Raw genomic sequence first — 17,984 nt, forward strand, 5'->3', positions numbered from 1 at the left:
GAGTGGTGGAATTGCTTGAAATGACTGTCAATGTCAGTGTGGTAGTGGTGGCATCATTTGAAGTTGACATCGTTGCAGTTGAGGGATTGGTGGCATCACTTGGAGTGACTGTTGAGGGAGTGGTGGCATCAAATGAAGTGACTGCTGATGTTGATACAGTAGCGGTGGCATCACTTGAAGCTACTGTTGAGGGAGTGGTGGCATCACTTGAAGTGAATATTGATGTTGAGGGAGTGGTGGCATCACTTGATGTGGGTGTTGATATAGTATCATCTGAAGTGACTGTCAATGTTGTTGAGTGAGAGGTGCCGTCACTTGAAGTGAATTTTGATGCTGATGGAGATGTGGCATCACTTGAAGTGACTGCTGATGTTGATGTAGTATTAGTGGCATCACTTGAAGTGACTGTCGATGTAGTTGAGGGAATGTTGGCCAATGATGAAGTTACTGTCGGTGTAGTAGTGGTGGTATCACTTGAAGTTAAATTCGATGTAGTTGAGGAAGAGGTGGCATCACTTGAAGTGACTGTCGATGTTCTTGAGAGAGTGGTGGTATCACTTGAATTGGGTGTTAATGTAGTATCATCTGAAGTGACGTTTGATGTAGTTGAGTGAGATGTGGCATCAGTTGAAGTGAATTTTGATGTCGAGGGAGAGGTGCCATCACTTGAAGTGACTGCTGATGGTGATGGAGAAAAGGTGGCACCACTTGAAGTGAATGTTGAAGGAACAGTGTTATCGCTTGAAGTGACTGCTGATGTTGATTTAGTAGAGGTGCCATCACTTGAAGCGAATTTTGAAGGAGCGGTGTCATCGCTTGAAGTTACTGCTGATGTTGATGTAACAGTGGTGTCATGACTTGAAGTGACTGTTGAGGCAGTGGTGGCATCACTTGACCTGACTGTTGACGTAGTTGAGGGAATTCTGTCCACAGTTAATGTTACTGTCGGTGTAGTAGTGGTGGTATCACTTGAAGTTAAAGTTGATGTAGTTGAGGACGAGGTGGCATCACTTGAAGTGACTGTTGACAGAGTGGTGGCAACACTTGAACTGACTGTCAATGTACTTGAGGGAGTGGTGGCATCACTTGAAGTGGGTGTTGATGTAGTATGGTCTGAAGTGACTGTCGATGTAGTTGAGTGAGAGATGGCATCACTTGAGGTGAATATTGATGTCGAGGGAGAGGTGGCATTACTTGAAGTGATTGTTGAGGGAGTGGTGGCATCACTTGAAGAGACTGCTGATGTTGATGTAGTAGATTTGGCATCACTTGAAGTGAATGTTGAAGGGACAGTGTTATCGCTTGAAGTGACTGATGATGTAGATGAGGGAGTGGTGGCATCATTTGAAGTTGACCTCGATGCAGTTGAGGGATTGGTGGCATCACTTGAAGAGACTGCTGATGTTGATGTAGTAGCGGTGGCATCACTTGAAGGGACTGTTGAGGGAGTAGTGCCATCACTTAAAGTGACTGTTGATGTCGAGGGAGAAATGGCATCACTTGAACTGAATGATGATGTTGATGTAGTAGCTGTGGCACCACTTGAAGTAAATGTTGAAGGAACAGTGTTATCGCTTGAAGTGACTGATGATGTTGATGTAGGAGTGGTGGCATCTCTTGAAATGACTATTGATGTAGATGAGGGAGTGGTTGCATGACTTGAAGTGGTTTTTGAGGGAGTGGTGGAATCGCTTGAAGTGACTGTTAATGTCCATGTAGTAGTGGTGACATCTCTTGAAGTTGATGTCGATGCAGTTAAGGGATTGGTGGCATCAATTGAAGTGACTGTTGAGGCAGTGGTGTCATCACTTGACCTGACTGTCGATGTAGTTGAGGGATTTCTGTCCACAGTTAATGTTACTGTCGGTGTAGTAGTGGTGGTATCACTTGAAGTTAAAGTTGATGTAGTTGAGGAAGAGGTGGCATCACCTGAAGTGACTATTGACAGAGAGGTGGCAAAACTGGAACTGACTGTTGATGTACTTGAGGGAGTGGTGGCATCACTTGAAGTGGGTGTTGATGTAGTATGGTCTGAAGTGATGGTCGATGTTGTTGAGTGAGAGGTGGCATCACTTGAAGTGAATATTGATGTCGAGGGAGAGGTGGCATAACTAAAAGTGATTGTTGAGGGAGTGGTGGCATCACTTGAAGAGACTGCTGATGTTGATGTAGTAGCTTTGGCATCACTTGAAGTGAATGTTGAAGGAAAAGTGTTATCGCTTGAAGTGACTGCTGATGTAGATGAGGAAGATGTTGCATCTCCTGAAGTGGGTGTCTTTGTGGCTTCATCTGAAGTGACTGTCGATAAAGTTGAGGGAGTGATGGCATCACTTGAAGTGACTGTTGAGGCAGTGGTGGCAACACTTGAACTGACTATCGATGTACTTGTGGGAGAGGTGCCATCACTTGAAGAGACTGTTGAGGGAGTGGTGGCATCAATTGAAGTGAATATTGATGTTGAGGGAGTGGTGACATCACTTGAAGTGGGTGTTGATGTAGTATCATCTGAAGTGACTGTCAATGTAGTTGAGTTAGAGGTGCCGTCACTTGAAGTGAATATTGATGCTGACGGAGAGGTGTCATCACTTGAAGTGAATGCTGATGTTGATGTAGTAGCGGTGGCACCACTTGAAGTGAATGTTGAGGGAGTGGTGGGATCACTTGAAGTGACTGCTGATATTGATGTAGTATTAGTGGCATCACTTGAAGTGACTGTTGAGGCAGTGGTGGCAACACTTGAACTGACTGTCAATGTACTTGAGGGAGTGGTGGCATCACTTGAAGTGGGTGTTGATGTAGCATCATCTGAAGTGACTGTCGATGTAGTTGAGTGAGAGGTGGCATCACTTGAAGCTGCTGTTGAGGGAGAGGTGGCATCACTTAAAATGACTGTTGATGTCGAGGGATAGGTGCCATCACTTGAAGTGAATATTGATGTTAAGAGAGAGGTGCCATCACTTGAAGAGACTGTTGAGGGAGAGGTGGCATCTCTTAAAGTGACTGTTGATGTCGAGGGAGAGGTGGCATCAATTGAAGTGAACATTGATGTCAAGCGAGAGGTGGCATCACTTGAAGTGAATATTGATGTCGAGGGAGAGGTGGCATCACTTGAAGTGAATGCTGATGTTGATGTAGTAGCTGTGGCATCACTTGAAGTGACTATTGATGTAGATGAGGGAGTGGTGGCATCACTTGAAGTGGCTTTTGAGGGAGTGGTGGAATTGCTTGAAATGACTGTCAATGTCCATGTAGTAGTGGTGACATCTCTTGAAGTTGATGTCGATGCAGTTAAGGGATTGGTGGCATCAATTGAAGTGACTGTTGAGGCAGTGGTGTCATCACTTGACCTGACTGTCGATGTAGTTGAGGGATTTCTGTCCACAGTTAATGTTACTGTCGGTGTAGTAGTGGTGGTATCACTTGAAGTTAAAGTTGATGTAGTTGAGGAAGAGGTGGCATCACCTGAAGTGACTATTGACAGAGAGGTGGCAAAACTGGAACTGACTGTTGATGTACTTGAGGGAGTGGTGGCATCACTTGAAGTGGGTGTTGATGTAGTATGGTCTGAAGTGATGGTCGATGTTGTTGAGTGAGAGGTGGCATCACTTGAAGTGAATATTGATGTCGAGGGAGAGGTGGCATAACTAAAAGTGATTGTTGAGGGAGTGGTGGCATCACTTGAAGAGACTGCTGATGTTGATGTAGTAGCTTTGGCATCACTTGAAGTGAATGTTGAAGGAAAAGTGTTATCGCTTGAAGTGACTGCTGATGTAGATGAGGAAGATGTTGCATCTCCTGAAGTGGGTGTCTTTGTGGCTTCATCTGAAGTGACTGTCGATAAAGTTGAGGGAGTGATGGCATCACTTGAAGTGACTGTTGAGGCAGTGGTGGCAACACTTGAACTGACTATCGATGTACTTGTGGGAGAGGTGCCATCACTTGAAGAGACTGTTGAGGGAGTGGTGGCATCAATTGAAGTGAATATTGATGTTGAGGGAGTGGTGACATCACTTGAAGTGGGTGTTGATGTAGTATCATCTGAAGTGACTGTCAATGTAGTTGAGTTAGAGGTGCCGTCACTTGAAGTGAATATTGATGCTGACGGAGAGGTGTCATCACTTGAAGTGAATGCTGATGTTGATGTAGTAGCGGTGGCACCACTTGAAGTGAATGTTGAGGGGAGTGGTGGGATCACTTGAAGTGACTGCTGATATTGATGTAGTATTAGTGGCATCACTTGAAGTGACTGTTGAGGCAGTGGTGGCAACACTTGAACTGACTGTCAATGTACTTGAGGGAGTGGTGGCATCACTTGAAGTGGGTGTTGATGTAGCATCATCTGAAGTGACTGTCGATGTAGTTGAGTGAGAGGTGGCATCACTTGAAGCTGCTGTTGAGGGAGAGGTGGCATCACTTAAAATGACTGTTGATGTCGAGGGATAGGTGCCATCACTTGAAGTGAATATTGATGTTAAGAGAGAGGTGCCATCACTTGAAGAGACTGTTGAGGGAGAGGTGGCATCTCTTAAAGTGACTGTTGATGTCGAGGGAGAGGTGGCATCAATTGAAGTGAACATTGATGTCAAGCGAGAGGTGGCATCACTTGAAGTGAATATTGATGTCGAGGGAGAGGTGGCATCACTTGAAGTGAATGCTGATGTTGATGTAGTAGCTGTGGCATCACTTGAAGTGACTATTGATGTAGATGAGGGAGTGGTGGCATCACTTGAAGTGGCTTTTGAGGGAGTGGTGGAATTGCTTGAAATGACTGTCAATGTCAGTGTGGTAGTGGTGGCATCATTTGAAGTTGACATCGTTGCAGTTGAGGGATTGGTGGCATCACTTGGAGTGACTGTTGAGGGAGTGGTGGCATCAAATGAAGAGACTGCTGATGTTGATACAGTAGCGGTGGCATCACTTGAAGCTACTGTTGAGGGAGTGGTGGCATCACTTGAAGTGAATATTGATGTTGAGGGAGTGGTGGCATCACTTGATGTGGGTGTTGATATAGTATCATCTGAAGTGACTGTCAATGTTGTTGAGTGAGAGGTGCCGTCACTTGAAGTGAATTTTGATGCTGATGGAGATGTGGCATCACTTGAAGTGACTGCTGATGTTGATGTAGTATTAGTGGCATCACTTGAAGTGACTGTCGATGTAGTTGAGGGAATGTTGGCCAATGATGAAGTTACTGTCGGTGTAGTAGTGGTGGTATCACTTGAAGTTAAATTCGATGTAGTTGAGGAAGAGGTGGCATCACTTGAAGTGACTGTCGATGTTCTTGAGAGAGTGGTGGTATCACTTGAATTGGGTGTTAATGTAGTATCATCTGAAGTGACGTTTGATGTAGTTGAGTGAGATGTGGCATCAGTTGAAGTGAATTTTGATGTCGAGGGAGAGGTGCCATCACTTGAAGTGACTGCTGATGGTGATGGAGAGAAGGTGGCACCACTTGAAGTGAATGTTGAAGGAACAGTGTTATCGCTTGAAGTGACTGCTGATGTTGATTTAGTAGAGGTGCCATCACTTGAAGCGAATTTTGAAGGAGCGGTGGCATCGCTTGAAGTTACTGCTGATGTTGATGTAACAGTGGTGTCATGACTTGAAGTGACTGTTGAGGCAGTGGTGGCATCACTTGACCTGACTATCGACGTAGTTGAGGGAATTCTGTCCACAGTTAATGTTACTGTCGGTGTAGTAGTGGTGGTATCACTTGAAGTTAAAGTTGATGTAGTTGAGGACGAGGTGGCATCACTTGAAGTGACTGTTGACAGAGTGGTGGCAACACTTGAACTGACTGTCAATGTACTTGAGGGAGTGGTGGCATCACTTGAAGTGGGTGTTGATGTAGTATGGTCTGAAGTGACTGTCGATGTAGTTGAGTGAGAGATGGCATCACTTGAGGTGAATATTGATGTCGAGGGAGAGGTGGCATTACTTGAAGTGATTGTTGAGGGAGTGGTGGCATCACTTGAAGAGACTGCTGATGTTGATGTAGTAGATTTGGCATCACTTGAAGTGAATGTTGAAGGGACAGTGTTATCGCTTGAAGTGACTGATGATGTAGATGAGGGAGTGGTGGCATCATTTGAAGTTGACCTCGATGCAGTTGAGGGATTGGTGGCATCACTTGAAGAGACTGCTGATGTTGATGTAGTAGCGGTGGCATCACTTGAAGGGACTGTTGAGGGAGTAGTGCCATCACTTAAAGTGACTGTTGATGTCGAGGGAGAAATGGCATCACTTGAACTGAATGATGATGTTGATGTAGTAGCTGTGGCACCACTTGAAGTAAATGTTGAAGGAACAGTGTTATCGCTTGAAGTGACTGATGATGTTGATGTAGGAGTGGTGGCATCTCTTGAAGTGACTATTGATGTAGATGAGGGAGTGGTTGCATGACTTGAAGTGGTTTTTGAGGGAGTTGTGGAATCGCTTGAAGTGATTGTTAATGTCGATGTAGTAGTTGTGACATCTCTTGAAGTTGATGTCGATGCAGTTGAGGGATTGGTGGCATCACTTGGTGTGACTGTTGAGGCAGTGGTGGCATCACTTGACCTGACTGTCGACGTAGTTGAGGGAATTCTGTCCACAATTAATGTTACTGTCGGTGTAGTAGTGGTGGTATCACTTGAAGTTAAAGTTGATGTAGTTGAGGAAGAGGTGGCATCACCTGAAGTGACTATTGACAGAGAGGTGGCAAAACTGGAACTGACTGGCGATGTACTTGAGGGAGTGGTGGCATCACTTGAAGTGGGTGTTGATGTAGTATAATCTGAATTGACTGTCAATGTAGTTGAGTGAGAGGTTGAATCACTTGAAGTGAATATTGATGTCGAGGGAGAGGTGGCATCACTTGAAGTGACTGTTGAGGGAGTGGTGAGATCGCTTGAAGTGACTGCTAATGTTGATGTAGTAGTGGTGGCATCACTTGAAGTGACTGTTGTTGTAGTTGAGGGAATGGTGGCAGCAGTTGAAGATACTGTTGGTGTAGTACTGGTGGCATCACCTGAAGTGACCGTTGATGTAGTTGAGGAAGAGGTGGCATCACTTGAAGTGACTGTTGACAGAGTGGTGGCAACACTTGAACTGACTGTCAATGTACTTGAGGAAGTGGTGGCATCACTTGAAGTGGGTGTTGATGTAGTATGGTCTGAAGTGACGGTCGATGTTGTTGAGTGAGAGGTGGCATCACTTGAAGTGAATATTGATGACGAGGGAGAGATGGCATAACTAAAAGTGATTGTTGAGGGAGTGGTGGTATCACTTGAAAAGACTGCTGATGTTGATGTAGTAGCTTTGGCATCACTTGAAGTGAATGTTGAAGGAAAAGTGTTATCGCTTGAAGTGACTGCTGATGTAGATGAGGAAGATGTTGCATCCCCTGAAGTGGGTGTCTTTGTGGCTTCATCTGAAGTGACTGTCGATAAAGTTGAGGGAGTGATGGCATCACTTGAAGCTGCTGTTGAGGGAGTGGTGGCATCACTTAAAATGACTGTTGATGTCGAGGGAGAGGTGCCATCACTTGAAGTGAATATTGATGTTAAGAGAGAGGTGCCATCACTTGAAGAGACTGTTGAGGGAGTGGTGGCATCTCTTAAAGTGACTGTTGATGTTGAGGGAGAGGTGGCATCAATTGAAGTGAACATTGATGTCAAGGGAGAGGTGGCATCACTTGAAGTGAATGCTGATGTTGATGTAGTAGCTGTGGCATCACTTGAAGTGACTATTGATGTAGATGAGGGAGTGGTGACATCACTTGAAGTGGCTTTTGAGGGAGTGGTGGAATTGCTTGAAATGACTGTCAATGTCAGTGTGGTAGTGGTGGCATCATTTGAAGTTGATGTCGTTGCAGTTGAGGGATTGGTGGCATCACTTGGAGTGACTGCTGAGGGAGTGGTGGCATCAAATGAAGAGACTGCTGATGTTGATACAGTAGCGGTGGCATCACTTGAAGCTACTGTTGAGGGAGTGGTGGCATCACTTGAAGTGAATATTGATGTTGATGGAGTGGTGACATCACTTGAAGTGGTTGTTGATGTAGCATCATCTGAAGTGACTGTCAATGTAGTTGAGTGAGAGGTGCCGTCACTTGAAGTGAATGCTGATGTTGATGTAGTAGCGGTGGCACCACTTGAAGTGAATGTTGAGGGAGTGGTGGGATCGCTTGAAGTGAATGCTGATGTTGATGTAGTAGCGGTGGCACCACTTGAAGTGAATGTTGAGGGAGTGGTGGCATCACTTGAAGTGACTGTCGATGTAGTTGAGGGAATGTTGGCCAATGTTGAAGTTACTGTCGGTGTAGTAGTGGTGGTATCACTTGAAGTTAAATTCGATGTAGTTGAGGAAAAGGTGGCATCACTTGAAGTGACTGTCGATGTTCTTGAGAGAGTGGTGGTATCACTTGAATTGGGTGTTAATGTTGTATCATCTGAAGTGACGTCTGATGTAGTTGAGTGAGATGTGGCATCAGTTGAAGTGAATTTTGATGTCGAGGGAGAGGTGGCATCACTTGATCTAAGTGCTGATGGTGATGGAGAAAAGGTGGCACCACTTGAAGCGAATTTTGAAGGAGCGGTGGCATCGCTTGAAGTTACTGCTGATGTTGATGTAACAGTGGTGTCATGACTTGAAGTGACTGTTGAGGCAGTGGTGGCATCACTTGACCTGACTATCGACGTAGTTGAGGGAATTCTGTCCACAGTTAATGTTACTGTCGGTGTAGTAGTGGTGGTATCACTTGAAGTTAAAGTTGATGTAGTTGAGGACGAGGTGGCATCACTTGAAGTGACTGTTGACAGAGAGGTGGCAACACTTGAACTGACTGTCAATGTACTTGAGGGAGTGGTGGCATCACTTGAAGTGGGTGTTGATGTAGTATGGTCTGAAGTGACTGTCGATGTAGTTGAGTGAGAGGTGGCATCACTTGAAGAGACTGTTGAGGGAGTGGTGGCATCAATTGAAGTGAATATTGATGTTGAGGGAGTGGTGACATCACTTGAAGTGGGTGTTGATGTAGTATCATCTGAAGTGACTGTCAATGTAGTTGAGTTAGAGGTGCCGTCACTTGAAGTGAATATTGATGCTGACGGAGAGGTGTCATCACTTGAAGTGAATGCTGATGTTGATGTAGTAGCGGTGGCACCACTTGAAGTGAATGTTGAGGGAGTGGTGGGATCACTTGAAGTGACTGCTGATATTGATGTAGTATTAGTGGCATCACTTGAAGTGACTGTTGAGGCAGTGGTGGCAACACTTGAACTGACTGTCAATGTACTTGAGGGAGTGGTGGCATCACTTGAAGTGGGTGTTGATGTAGCATCATCTGAAGTGACTGTCGATGTAGTTGAGTGAGAGGTGGCATCACTTGAAGCTGCTGTTGAGGGAGAGGTGGCATCACTTAAAATGACTGTTGATGTCGAGGGAGAGGTGCCATCACTTGAAGTGAATATTGATGTTAAGAGAGAGGTGCCATCACTTGAAGAGACTGTTGAGGGAGAGGTGGCATCTCTTAAAGTGACTGTTGATGTCGAGGGAGAGGTGGCATCAATTGAAGTGAATATTAATGTTGAGGGAGTGGAGGGATCACTTGAAGTGACTGCTGATGTTGATGTAGTATTAGTGGCATCACTTGAAGTGACTGTTGAGGCAGTGGTGGCAACACTTGAACTGACTGTCAATGTACTTGAGGGAGTGGTGGCATCACTTGAAGTGGTTGTTGATGTAGCATCATCTGAAGTGACTGTCGATGCAGTTAAGTGAGAGGTGGCATCACTTGAAGCTGCTGTTGAGGGAGTGGTGGCATCACTTAAAATGACTGTTGATGTCGAGGGAGAGGTGCCATCACTTGAAGTGAATATTGATGTTAAGAGAGAGGTGCCATCACTTGAAGAGACTGTTGAGGGAGTGGTGGCATCTCTTAAAGTGACTGTTGATGTTGAGGGAGAGGTGGCATCAATTGAAGTGAACATTGATGTCAAGGGAGAGGTGGCATCACTTGAAGTGAATGCTGATGTTGATGTAGTAGCTGTGGCATCACTTGAAGTGACTATTGATGTAGATGAGGGAGTGGTGACATCACTTGAAGTGGCTTTTGAGGGAGTGGTGGAATTGCTTGAAATGACTGTCAATGTCAGTGTGGTAGTGGTGGCATCATTTGAAGTTGATGTCGTTGCAGTTGAGGGATTGGTGGCATCACTTGGAGTGACTGCTGAGGGAGTGGTGGCATCAAATGAAGAGACTGCTGATGTTGATACAGTAGCGGTGGCATCACTTGAAGCTACTGTTGAGGGAGTGGTGGCATCACTTGAAGTGAATATTGATGTTGATGGAGTGGTGACATCACTTGAAGTGGTTGTTGATGTAGCATCATCTGAAGTGACTGTCAATGTAGTTGAGTGAGAGGTGCCGTCACTTGAAGTGAATGCTGATGTTGATGTAGTAGCGGTGGCACCACTTGAAGTGAATGTTGAGGGAGTGGTGGGATCGCTTGAAGTGAATGCTGATGTTGATGTAGTAGCGGTGGCACCACTTGAAGTGAATGTTGAGGGGAGTGGTGGCATCACTTGAAGTGACTGTCGATGTAGTTGAGGGAATGTTGGCCAATGTTGAAGTTACTGTCGGTGTAGTAGTGGTGGTATCACTTGAAGTTAAATTCGATGTAGTTGAGGAAAAGGTGGCATCACTTGAAGTGACTGTCGATGTTCTTGAGAGAGTGGTGGTATCACTTGAATTGGGTGTTAATGTTGTATCATCTGAAGTGACGTCTGATGTAGTTGAGTGAGATGTGGCATCAGTTGAAGTGAATTTTGATGTCGAGGGGAGAGGTGGCATCACTTGATCTAAGTGCTGATGGTGATGGAGAAAAGGTGGCACCACTTGAAGCGAATTTTGAAGGAGCGGTGGCATCGCTTGAAGTTACTGCTGATGTTGATGTAACAGTGGTGTCATGACTTGAAGTGACTGTTGAGGCAGTGGTGGCATCACTTGACCTGACTATCGACGTAGTTGAGGGAATTCTGTCCACAGTTAATGTTACTGTCGGTGTAGTAGTGGTGGTATCACTTGAAGTTAAAGTTGATGTAGTTGAGGACGAGGTGGCATCACTTGAAGTGACTGTTGACAGAGTGGTGGCAACACTTGAACTGACTGTCAATGTACTTGAGGGAGTGGTGGCATCACTTGAAGTGGGTGTTGATGTAGTATGGTCTGAAGTGACTGTCGATGTAGTTGAGTGAGAGGTGGCATCACTTGAAGAGACTGTTGAGGGAGTGGTGGCATCAATTGAAGTGAATATTGATGTTGAGGGAGTGGTGACATCACTTGAAGTGGGTGTTGATGTAGTATCATCTGAAGTGACTGTCAATGTAGTTGAGTTAGAGGTGCCGTCACTTGAAGTGAATATTGATGCTGACGGAGAGGTGTCATCACTTGAAGTGAATGCTGATGTTGATGTAGTAGCGGTGGCACCACTTGAAGTGAATGTTGAGGGAGTGGTGGGATCACTTGAAGTGACTGCTGATATTGATGTAGTATTAGTGGCATCACTTGAAGTGACTGTTGAGGCAGTGGTGGCAACACTTGAACTGACTGTCAATGTACTTGAGGGAGTGGTGGCATCACTTGAAGTGGGTGTTGATGTAGCATCATCTGAAGTGACTGTCGATGTAGTTGAGTGAGAGGTGGCATCACTTGAAGCTGCTGTGGAGGGAGAGGTGGCATCACTTAAAATGACTGTTGATGTCGAGGGAGAGGTGCCATCACTTGAAGTGAATATTGATGTTAAGAGAGAGGTGCCATCACTTGAAGAGACTGTTGAGGGAGAGGTGGCATCTCTTAAAGTGACTGTTGATGTCGAGGGAGAGGTGGCATCACTTGAAGTGAATGCTGATGTTGATGTAGTAGCTGTGGCATCACTTGAAGTGACTATTGATGTAGATGAGGGAGTGGTGGCATCACTTGAAGTGGCTTTTGAGGGAGTGGTGGAATTGCTTGAAATGACTGTCAATGTCAGTGTGGTAGTGGTGGCATCATTTGAAGTTGACGTCGTTGCAGTTGAGGGATTGGTGGCATCACTTGGAGTGACTGTTGAGGGAGTGGTGGCATCAAATGAAGAGACTGCTGATGTTGATACAGTAGCGGTGGCATCACTTGAAGCTACTGTTGAGGGAGTGGTGGCATCACTTGAAGTGAATATTGATGTTGATGGAGTGGTGACATCACTTGAAGTGGTTGTTGATGTAGCATCATCTGAAGTGACTGTCAATGTAGTTGAGTGAGAGGTGCCGTCACTTGAAGTGAATGCTGATGTTGATGTAGTAGCGGTGGCACCACTTGAAGTGACTGTCGATGTAGTTGAGGGAATGTTGGCCAATGATGAAGTTACTGTCGGTGTAGTAGTGGTGGTATCACTTGAAGTTAAATTCGATGTAGTTGAGGAAGAGGTGGCATCACTTGAAGTGGCTGTCGATGTTCTTGAGAGAGTGGTGGTATCACTTGAATTGGGTGTTAATGTAGTATCATCTGAAGTGACGTTTGATGTAGTTGAGTGAGATGTGGCATCAGTTGAAGTGAATTTTGATGTCGAGGGAGAGGTGCCATCACTTGAAGTGACTGCTGATGGTGATGGAGAAAAGGTGGCACCACTTGAAGTGAATGTTGAAGGAACAGTGTTATCGCTTGAAGTGACTGCTGATGTTGATTTAGTAGAGGTGCCATCACTTGAAGCGAATTTTGAAGGAGCGGTGGCATCGCTTGAAGTTACTGCTGATGTTGATGTAACAGTGGTGTCATGACTTGAAGTGACTGTTGAGGCAGTGGTGGCATCACTTGACCTGACTGTCGACGTAGTTGAGGGAATTCTGTCCACAGTTAATGTTACTGTCGGTGTAGTAGTGGTGGTATCACTTGAAGTTAAAGTTGATGTAGTTGAGGACGAGGTGGCATCACTTGAAGTGACTGTTGACAGAGTGGTGGCAACACTTGAACTGACTGTCAATGTACTTGAGGGAGTGGTGGCATCACTTGAAGTGGGTGTTGATGTAGTATGGTCTGAAGTGACTGTCGATGTAGTTGAGTGAGAGGTGGCATCACTTGAGGCAAATATTGATGTCGAGGGGGAGGTGGCATTACTTGAAGTGATTGTTGAGGGAGTGGTGGCATCACTGAAAGTGACTGTTGATGTCGAGGGAGAAATGGCATCACTTGAACTGAATGATGATGTTGATGTAGTAGCTGTGGCACCACTTGAAGTAAATGTTGAAGGAACAGTGTTATCGCTTGAAGTGACTGATGATGTTGATGTAGGAGTGGTGGCATCTCTTGAAGTGACTATTGATGTAGATGAGGGAGTGGTTGCATGACTTGAAGTGGTTTTTGAGGGAGTTGTGGAATCGCTTGAAGTGATTGTTAATGTCGATGTAGTAGTTGTGACATCTCTTGAAGTTGATGTCGATGCAGTTGAGGGATTGGTGGCATCACTTGGAGTGACTGTTGACGCAGTGGTGGCATCACTTGACCTGACTGTCGACGTAGTTGAGGGAATTCTGTCCACAATTAATGTTACTGTCGGTGTAGTAGTGGTGGTATCACTTGAAGTTAAAGTTGATGTAGTTGAGGAAGAGGTGGCATCACCTGAAGTGACTATTGACAGAGAGGTGGCAAAACTGGAACTGACTGGCGATGTACTTGAGGGAGTGGTGGCATCACTTGAAGTGGGTGTTGATGTAGTATAATCTGAATTGACTGTCAATGTAGTTGAGTGAGAGGTGGAATCACTTGAAGTGAATATTGATGTCGAGGGGAGAGGTGGCATCACTTGAAGTGACTGTTGAGGGAGTGGTGAGATCGCTTGAAGTGACTGCTAATGTTGATGTAGTAGTGGTGGCATCACTTGAAGTGACTGTTGTTGTAGTTGAGGGAATGGTGGCAGCAGTTGAAGATACTGTTGGTGTAGTACTGGTGGCATCACCTGAAGTGACCGTTGATGTAGTTGAGGAAGAGGTGGCATCACTTGAAGTGACTGTTGACAGAGTGGTGGCAACACTTGAACTGACTGTCAATGTACTTGAGGAAGTGGTGGCATCACTTGAAGTGGGTGTTGATGTAGTATGGTCTGAAGTGACGGTCGATGTTGTTGAGTGAGAGGTGGCATCACTTGAAGTGAATATTGATGACGAGGGAGAGGTGGCATAACTAAAAGTGATTGTTGAGGGAGTGGTGGTATCACTTGAAAAGACTGCTGATGTTGATGTAGTAGCTTTGGCATCACTTGAAGTGAATGTTGAAGGAAAAGTGTTATCGCTTGAAGTGACTGCTGATGTAGATGAGGAAGATGTTGCATCCCCTGAAGTGGGTGTCTTTGTGGCTTCATCTGAAGTGACTGTCGATAAAGTTGAGGGAGTGATGGCATCACTTGAAGTGACTGTTGAGGCAGTGGTGGCAACACTTGAACTGACTATCGATGGACTTGAGGGAGTGGTGGCATCACTTGAAGTGGTTGTTGATGTAGCATCGTCTGAAGTGACTGTCGATGTAGTTGAGTGAGAGGTGGCATCACTTGAAGCTACTGTTGAGGGAGTGGTGGCATCACTTAAAATTACTGTTGATGTTGAGGGAGAGGTGGCATCACTTGATGTGAATATTGATGTTCCGAGAGAGGTGCCATCACTTGAAGAGACTGTTGAGGGAGTGGTGGCATCACTTAAAGTGACTGTTGATGTCGAGGGAGAGGTGGCATCAATTGAAGTGAATATTGATGTTGAGGGAGTGGAGGGATCACTTGAAGTGACTGCTGATGTTGATGTAGTATTAGTGGCATCACTTGAAGTGACTGTTGAGGCAGTGGTGGCAACACTTGAACTGACTGTCAATGTACTTGAGGGAGTGGTGGCATCACTTGAAGTGGTTGTTGATGTAGCATCATCTGAAGTGACTGTCGATGCAGTTAAGTGAGAGGTGGCATCACTTGAAGCTGCTGTTGAGGGAGTGGTGGCATCACTTAAAATGACTGTTGATGTCGAGGGAGAGGTGCCATCACTTGAAGTGAATATTGATGTTAAGAGAGAGGTGCCATCACTTGAAGAGACTGTTGAGGGAGTGGTGGCATCTCTTAAAGTGACTGTTGATGTTGAGGGAGAGGTGGCATCAATTGAAGTGAACATTGATGTCAAGGGGAGAGGTGGCATCACTTGAAGTGAATGCTGATGTTGATGTAGTAGCTGTGGCATCACTTGAAGTGACTATTGATGTAGATGAGGGAGTGGTGACATCACTTGAAGTGGCTTTTGAGGGAGTGGTGGAATTGCTTGAAATGACTGTCAATGTCAGTGTGGTAGTGGTGGCATCATTTGAAGTTGATGTCGTTGCAGTTGAGGGATTGGTGGCATCACTTGGAGTGACTGCTGAGGGAGTGGTGGCATCAAATGAAGAGACTGCTGATGTTGATACAGTAGCGGTGGCATCACTTGAAGCTACTGTTGAGGGAGTGGTGGCATCACTTGAAGTGAATATTGATGTTGATGGAGTGGTGACATCACTTGAAGTGGTTGTTGATGTAGCATCATCTGAAGTGACTGTCAATGTAGTTGAGTGAGAGGTGCCGTCACTTGAAGTGAATGCTGATGTTGATGTAATAGCGGTGGCACCACTTGAAGTGAATGTTGAGGGAGTGGTGGGATCGCTTGAAGTGAATGCTGATGTTGATGTAGTAGCGGTGGCACCACTTGAAGTGAATGTTGAGGGAGTGGTGGCATCACTTGAAGTGACTGTCGATGTAGTTGAGGGAATGTTGGCCAATGTTGAAGTTACTGTCGGTGTAGTAGTGGTGGTATCACTTGAAGTTAAATTCGATGTAGTTGAGGAAAAGGTGGCATCACTTGAAGTGACTGTCGATGTTCTTGAGAGAGTGGTGGTATCACTTGAATTGGGTGTTAATGTTGTATCATCTGAAGTGACGTCTGATGTAGTTGAGTGAGATGTGGCATCAGTTGAAGTGAATTTTGATGTCGAGGGAGAGGTGGCATCACTTGATCTAAGTGCTGATGGTGATGGAGAAAAGGTGGCACCACTTGAAGCGAATTTTGAAGGAGCGGTGGCATCGCTTGAAGTTACTGCTGATGTTGATGTAACAGTGGTGTCATGACTTGAAGTGACTGTTGAGGCAGTGGTGGCATCACTTGACCTGACTATCGACGTAGTTGAGGGAATTCTGTCCACAGTTAATGTTACTGTCGGTGTAGTAGTGGTGGTATCACTTGAAGTTAAAGTTGATGTAGTTGAGGACGAGGTGGCATCACTTGAAGTGACTGTTGACAGAGTGGTGGCAACACTTGAACTGACTGTCAATGTACTTGAGGGAGTGGTGGCATCACTTGAAGTGGGTGTTGATGTAGTATGGTCTGAAGTGACTGTCGATGTAGTTGAGTGAGAGGTGGCATCACTTGAAGAGACTGTTGAGGGAGTGGTGGCATCAATTGAAGTGAATATTGATGTTGAGGGAGTGGTGACATCACTTGAAGTGGGTGTTGATGTAGTATCATCTGAAGTGACTGTCAATGTAGTTGAGTTAGAGGTGCCGTCACTTGAAGTGAATATTGATGCTGACGGAGAGGTGTCATCACTTGAAGTGAATGCTGATGTTGATGTAGTAGCGGTGGCACCACTTGAAGTGAATGTTGAGGGAGTGGTGGGATCACTTGAAGTGACTGCTGATATTGATGTAGTATTAGATGCATCACTTGAAGTGACTGTTGAGGCAGTGGTGGCAACACTTGAACTGACTGTCAATGTACTTGAGGGAGTGGTGGCATCACTTGAAGTGGGTGTTGATGTAGCATCATCTGAAGTGACTGTCGATGTAGTTGAGTGAGAGGTGGCATCACTTGAAGCTGCTGTTGAGGGAGAGGTGGCATCACTTAAAATGACTGTTGATGTCGAGGGAGAGGTGCCATCACTTGAAGTGAATATTGATGTTAAGAGAGAGGTGCCATCACTTGAAGAGACTGTTGAGGGAGAGGTGGCATCTCTTAAAGTGACTGTTGATGTCGAGGGAGAGGTGGCATCAATTGAAGTGAATATTAATGTTGAGGGAGTGGAGGGATCACTTGAAGTGACTGCTGATGTTGATGTAGTATTAGTGGCATCACTTGAAGTGACTGTTGAGGCAGTGGTGGCAACACTTGAACTGACTGTCAATGTACTTGAGGGAGTGGTGGCATCACTTGAAGTGGTTGTTGATGTAGCATCATCTGAAGTGACTGTCGATGCAGTTAAGTGAGAGGTGGCATCACTTGAAGCTGCTGTTGAGGGAGTGGTGGCATCACTTAAAATGACTGTTGATGTCGAGGGAGAGGTGCCATCACTTGAAGTGAATATTGATGTTAAGAGAGAGGTGCCATCACTTGAAGAGACTGTTGAGGGAGTGGTGGCATCTCTTAAAGTGACTGTTGATGTTGAGGGAGAGGTGGCATCAATTGAAGTGAACATTGATGTCAAGGGGAGAGGTGGCATCACTTGAAGTGAATGCTGATGTTGATGTAGTAGCTGTGGCATCACTTGAAGTGACTATTGATGTAGATGAGGGAGTGGTGACATCACTTGAAGTGGCTTTTGAGGGAGTGGTGGAATTGCTTGAAATGACTGTCAATGTCAGTGTGGTAGTGGTGGCATCATTTGAAGTTGATGTCGTTGCAGTTGAGGGATTGGTGGCATCACTTGGAGTGACTGCTGAGGGAGTGGTGGCATCAAATGAAGAGACTGCTGATGTTGATACAGTAGCGGTGGCATCACTTGAAGCTACTGTTGAGGGAGTGGTGGCATCACTTGAAGTGAATATTGATGTTGATGGAGTGGTGACATCACTTGAAGTGGTTGTTGATGTAGCATCATCTGAAGTGACTGTCAATGTAGTTGAGTGAGAGGTGCCGTCACTTGAAGTGAATGCTGATGTTGATGTAGTAGCGGTGGCACCACTTGAAGTGAATGTT

The 17,984-nt window shown here is 45.5% G+C and overlaps 1 protein-coding gene across 1 annotated transcript; it reads right to left on the reverse strand.

Moving 5' to 3' along the window:
• Positions 1–2,774: 2,774 nt before the first annotated feature.
• LOC106595239 (serine-rich adhesin for platelets-like) lies at positions 2,775–10,544 on the reverse strand. Its single transcript, XM_045703817.1, has one exon. It carries the CDS (start codon positions 9,969–9,971, stop codon positions 4,116–4,118), a length of 5,856 nt encoding a protein of 1,951 aa, XP_045559773.1. The 5' UTR covers positions 9,972–10,544; the 3' UTR covers positions 2,775–4,115.
• Between the last annotated feature and the right edge of the window lie 7,440 nt (positions 10,545–17,984).

This window comes from Salmo salar, chromosome ssa20 (assembly GCF_905237065.1).
Source record: "Salmo salar chromosome ssa20, Ssal_v3.1, whole genome shotgun sequence".
NCBI classification, from domain to species: Eukaryota; Metazoa; Chordata; class Actinopteri; order Salmoniformes; family Salmonidae; genus Salmo; species Salmo salar.